Here is a 5,998-nt window from a genome sequence, read left to right as displayed (position 1 = left end):
CATACAAAATCTTTCTCATTCATCGTGTCGTCACCACCATCTACTATGTGTTTGATTGAGTAAGTACTCTCATCTGTAGGGTATCCTATCGAGCTTGCTAGTCCTTGTAACTAGAACGTTTGCTTTCTCCAAAAAAAAAAAAAAATTTCATTGTGACCGCAACACGGATGGTACACTACGTGTTTTTATATAATTGGCGGTAACTTTTAACACACATATCTCACCATTTGTATAATAACACGTGATGTATCATCCTGTGTTCTTGCCACATTGAAAAATCTCTCTCTCTCTCTCTCTCTCTCTCTCTCTCTCTCTCTCTCTCTCTCTCTCTCTCTCTCTCTCTCTCTCTCTCTCTCTCTCTCTCTCTCTGATGAGGTGGGTGATGAGGAGGTTGTTGTTGGTTAATGGTAGTTATTACTAACATAATAAAGATGTCGCACTCAAATTACAACTTTTACCACTGTGCCTGCCTACCATGTGTATATATATTGAAACCCAATTCAATGTCATTGTGAATACCCTCGATCCCCTATTTTTTTCCTCCCACTCACTCTCTACTTTTGTTTGCTAAAGTGTTCTCTTTAAATCCTCAACTCTCCAACTCGGTGCCTCTCCCTCCATTTGTACAAAACAAAACCACCAAATCCCTCATTTCCCACATTGGAAAAGTATACCCTCTCTCTCTCTCCTTCCCAATATTGTCTCTCCCAATTCTCATCCTAATCTCATTCATTCATGGGTAACCCTAATGAGGTTTTCTTCTTTACTAGTAGAAGCAGTATTACTTGAAGCTTATATCTAATCACTGATCATATATGGACTTTTTGAAAGAATTGGAAGGAAAGCGAGTTCATGATCATTTTGAAGCGAACATGGCAACTAAACCTACAGCAAAGCGCATATGGGTTCCGGGGCCGGTCATCGTCGGAGCTGGTCCTTCCGGCTTAGCAGTTGCTGCTTGTCTCAAAGAAAAAGGCATTCCAAGCTTGATCCTTGAAAGAGCTAATTGCATAGCTTCGTTATGGCAGCTCAAGACCTACGACCGTCTCCGGCTTCATCTCCCCAAGCAATTCTGTGAGCTCATACTCATGCCATTCCCGTCAGATTTTCCTACTTACCCAACAAAGCAGCAGTTTGTGGGTTACCTGAATGCTTATGCTGAAAATTTTGATTTGAAGCCGGCTTTCAACAGGACGGTGGTGAGTGCAAGGTATGATAGTAGATGTGGCCTTTGGTTTGTTAAGACTTTGGGATTGAAAAATGAGGAGACTGAGTATGTTTGTCAATGGCTGATTGTTGCCACTGGTGAAAATGCTGAGGAAGTTGTGCCAAAATTTGAAGGAGTGAGTGAGTTTGGTGGGCCTATTGTCCACACTAGCTCTTACAAGAGTGGTGAGTTGTTTCGGGGAAAGAAGGTTTTGGTGGTTGGATGTGGTAATTCAGGCATGGAGGTCTGTTTGGATCTTTGCAACTACAATGCACGCCCTTCCCTAGTGGTAAAAAATTCGGTGAGCATACTCAACTTATAACCCAATTTTGTTTTTCTTGAATATAATCGATTTATTTCATTATTTGTGGAGGAATACAGCTTTCGTGGTTGAGCAGTTACCCCGCACAAAAGTTACGAGAATCTAATTCGAACTCTCCTCCATGCTTGATATGGTTTCATCTCAATGCTTCTAGTTTTTGCCTAATTACTTTAAAAAGTAATGTTAAGAGTCAAATTCATAGTACCTCTGTCTTTTAAACTAAGTAATTAATTTGAGAACTTACGCTTTTGATGAAAAAAAGAAGAAGTTGTGAATTACTTTGAACAATCTATACATGGAAGTACTTTAAAAGTTTCTTCTTTTAACACACATGCATAAGTTTGGGAAGATTAGGGGTAGATGCTGTTGACCAAGCTAGCTATAGCTGGGCATGCACTCGATCTAGCCAATATAGTAAACGAAGACTCTGAGCAAAAGGTCCTTCATTCTCTCTTTACTTTCTTGGAATTCGTTTGCATGCGCAAACATTTGTCAGAAACACAAAATCTTATGCCATAATACCATATATGTATGAAAAAATTTATGTGCTTAGCTATCTTTCCCATATATAGAACTGTTCTTTTACAGAGAATCAGTCAGTCGTATACATAATGTTGGAACAATATTTTATAATATTAGTACGAGAATTAATATTAAATGATGAGGTGGTAAAAAATTCATAGAGAGAGTCTAGTTTCCTTAGTATTTCTCAACTAGAATATACATTGAAGAAGAACCCCCCCCCCCACACACAAGTTATCATCTTCCAGTCCTTTGTTTTTTTAATGCTTTTAGAAAATTCTTCTGTTGCGTATTGAGAGATTAACCAAGTTAGCTAGAGTACATAGTGTATTTTTTTTATTTGCAATAAGTTTGAATTCTTATTTCTGTAATTTATTATTATATTCTTTATGCATATAGTTCTAAATTTATTTGTGGGATGTATAAGAAAAAAAAAAACCTTTTGTTTATTAATTTTCTTTCTGCATTTAATTCTAAATTTGTTTTGTTTTGCAGGTGCACATCTTGCCGCAAGAGATGCTTGGAATATCAACTTTTGGATTGTCCATGTGGTTACTCAAGCGGTTCCCCATGCGCTTTGTGGATCGTATTTTGCTTCTTGTCTCACGCTTCATGCTCGGCGACACTGCTCGGTTTGGAATCCACCGTCCTGAGCGTGGCCCTCTTGAGCTCAAGAGCATGACTGGCAAGACTCCTGTTTTGGACATTGGCACCCTTGCTAAGATCAAAACTGGCCAGATCAAGGTACTTAATAATACAATTAGTTATGTTAATCACGCCACCGTATCATTACGTCGCTCTCCATTATGCATAAATTCAAACTAAATATGACTAATTATTATAAAAAAATCATGTAGGTTTGCACGGCAGTAAAACAACTAAAGCATCAAGCTGTGGAGTTTATAGATGGAAGAGTAGAGAATTTCGATGCTATCATTTATGCAACGGGGTACAGAAGCAATGTAATGTCTTGGTTGAAGGTACATACCATCCTGAGGATCAAGGGATTAGAAATCAAATTTTAATTGTTGAAAATATTAAAATTAAATATCGATGACGTTCTAAGATATTGACAGTTTTAATAATTCGAATTCGAAAATTGATCAACTTCGCAAATTTTCTTATGTCGAGACAACTTTGTTTGATTAAATAAATAAAATTATTTTATTCATGAAAGTAGCTATATGGAATATATAATTGATGAAATTTTGTTGTTGTGATCAGGAAACGAGCATGTTTTCTGAAAAAGATGGGTTGCCTCGAAAGCCATTCCCGAACGGGTGGAAAGGGGAATGTGGGTTGTACTCAGTGGGGTTTACACAACGTGGCCTGCTGGGTGCATCTCTTGATGCAACGAGGATTGCAGAGGATATTGAGCATAGCTGGAAAGCTAAGGCCACGCATTTTATGGCTTTCACTACTTGTGCACCGCCACCGCCACCGCCACCACAACCTGCAACTTTCAATTAATTAATTAATCAATTAACTAAGTAAAACAACCTGCGTGCATAATTTATGCAACTGATGATGATGAAGAATATCAAGATTACAAAATAAAATAAAAAAAGAAACAAGTTAATGATCACTTCATGCAGCTGCTTTTGGAGGAGGAAAAAAGTGAAGAGAAAAAGGGTGGGAAAAAGGGTTGTGAAGTGTGGGTAGAAGATAGAAATTGGGTTTGTGAGATTTTCCAATCATTCGGTTATTATAATAAAAGCCTAAAGGATGTCCGGTGCAACAAAATCTTAATGTTTCTTTTGGCCTTTGGGGAGGAGGAGAAAGTTTACCTATCATGGATGGGGTGGTTCTCATCATCAAATGTGTACCCTCACATCTTGTAAATTACTACTTTTTAACTTTAGTTTGCTAGAGATAGGATTATATTAGGAGGATTAATGTTTAATTAATCAAGAAAGGGTTGGGGTTTCTCAGGTTTGGTTTTCTAGGGTTTATATTTTGTAGTGACTGATTTTATGATATGGTGGTGTGAAATGCGAAGTATAAAGTGCATTTTATTGTTCGTATTTGTGATTGGTGTATATGAAATATGATATTTCATCAAGATATGATTCTATCTATAATTCTTTATATGTACTTTCTTATGTACATAATTATCGTAGTTCTTTGATGTCACGCTCAAGCTCAAGATTAATACTGTTCTTAAATGTGGCACTAGAATTTGGGGGTGTGATCGAGGTATCCTGAAAACTGTTAACAAACTTTAGTGACCGAGAGCCACTTCCACAATGAAACGATAAAAAAAAAATTATCACTTACCAAATGTGCAAATAATATTAGACGGGGTTTGAAACTGCTTTTAAATGACTGAAAGAGTTTTTTGTGAAAATGTTTTTGGAATTAATCTTTAGTAAAAATGCAAGTGAATCTTAGGAAAGCACTTGAATAAGTACTTTTGGAACTCAAAACCGTTCATTTTAAAAATACTTTCAAACGAGCCTTAAGTGGTTTGAACTATGAAATTGAGTTTTGAAGGTTTAATTTGTGTTTTTATTTAACTTCTGCTCATTATATATTGATAGTTGTATATAACACCTAGAGAACATTCAAACGAACTAAACCTAAGGACCCATATATATATATATATATATATAGACACACACAGGCCCTTTAACGAGGGATCCCCATTTTTCTAAAAAAATAGGGATACCCTTTTGACCGTTGGATTGGCTTTAATGAAATTGTGTGATTAAGATTAAATCACAGACCACACAATCTCAACCACACAATTTCATTAAAGTCAAATCCGACGGTCAAGAGGGTGTCCCCATTTTTTTTAGAAAAATGGGAATCCCGATTCCTATACATACATACATACATACATATATATCAAGTATCTAATGAGAAGGTAAAAAGTAAAAAACGATTTGAAAAGAGAAGAAAAGAAAAGAAAAGTTCCTTGCGCCAAATAAAAAGGTCCCCATGTCCATGAAGATGACAGTGGCCCTCATGAATCATGACCATCATCAGGATCTCAAATCTGTATTGTACAGATAATAATCTTTGCAAATATTTGATGATGAATTGCATTAACTGTTATCCTTATTGCCTTATGGCCCTTACCTCAGTCACCCTTTATATCCTATCAGTTTTTCGGACCACAATATTACCAGCGGCTTCCTGACTCATGAGCATTCGTAAAATATCCACCACAACTGCTTGACCTTGTCCATACTTATGGATCGTCTAACATTTATGCCAATTAAATATATGCTGTGAATATATATGAAGTCACATTCATGCTTGAATGTTGAAAATTATATATGTGAACCAATCAACGAGGCTGGATGGATCAGTATCATTTCTTAGCTGGTGATCATGACTAACTTCCGAATTATTATTCTGATCGTTGACATCAAACTTCTTACTTTTTGTTTGATTAAGACGAAAGAAAGGTATATCAATTTATGACAGAGCGGAAGTTATAGGGTAAATGAGTCACAAGCAGTCATCTTAAGATAGGACTCCAAAACTCTGGACGTTTGAGAAAAACTCTTGATTTTCAATTGATAGATAATTTGCAAGTGGCCTTTTACCATAATGGTGGAAATGTGTTGTGCCCTTGCATGACGGCGTAGATTCGAACCCTGTTGGACACTAATCTAACATTTAACTTACTGACGCTATCACTTGACTCAAAAAAAAAAGAAGATAATTTCATTGAAATACAATCATAGTTACGGAAGGACAATAAAACGGGAAACTAAAAAAAATCCAAAAAGACCATACAACATAAACACTATTTTTGACCTACTAAAACGTCATTGAAACACCAAAATCCATCTTTAGTCGTGGCACTTAGAATTGTTTCGTCGTTCCCATTTTCATAAGGTATATTCGGCCAAAAACAAACACGTAAAACTCAAAAAACACCATTCACACCTTGAACTTTGGTAGTCAATAAAATATTAAAACATAGTAAGGTTTAG

At 36.2% G+C, this 5,998-nt stretch overlaps 1 protein-coding gene across 1 annotated transcript; it reads left to right on the top strand.

Moving 5' to 3' along the window:
* The first annotated feature begins 523 nt into the window (after positions 1-523).
* LOC126594425 (indole-3-pyruvate monooxygenase YUCCA2-like) lies at positions 524-4,162 on the top strand. Its single transcript, XM_050260731.1, has 4 exons — positions 524-1,508; positions 2,547-2,795; positions 2,909-3,031; positions 3,276-4,162. Exons 1-4 carry the CDS (start codon positions 816-818, stop codon positions 3,519-3,521), a joined length of 1,311 nt encoding a protein of 436 aa, XP_050116688.1. The 5' UTR covers positions 524-815; the 3' UTR covers positions 3,522-4,162.
* Positions 4,163-5,998: the final 1,836 nt, after the last annotated feature.

This window comes from Malus sylvestris, chromosome 2, assembly GCF_916048215.2.
Source record: "Malus sylvestris chromosome 2, drMalSylv7.2, whole genome shotgun sequence".
Lineage (NCBI taxonomy): Eukaryota > Viridiplantae > Streptophyta > Magnoliopsida > Rosales > Rosaceae > Malus > Malus sylvestris.
The sequence above is the reverse complement of the archived record's forward strand: the minus strand, read 5'-3'. Positions and strand labels throughout refer to the sequence as shown.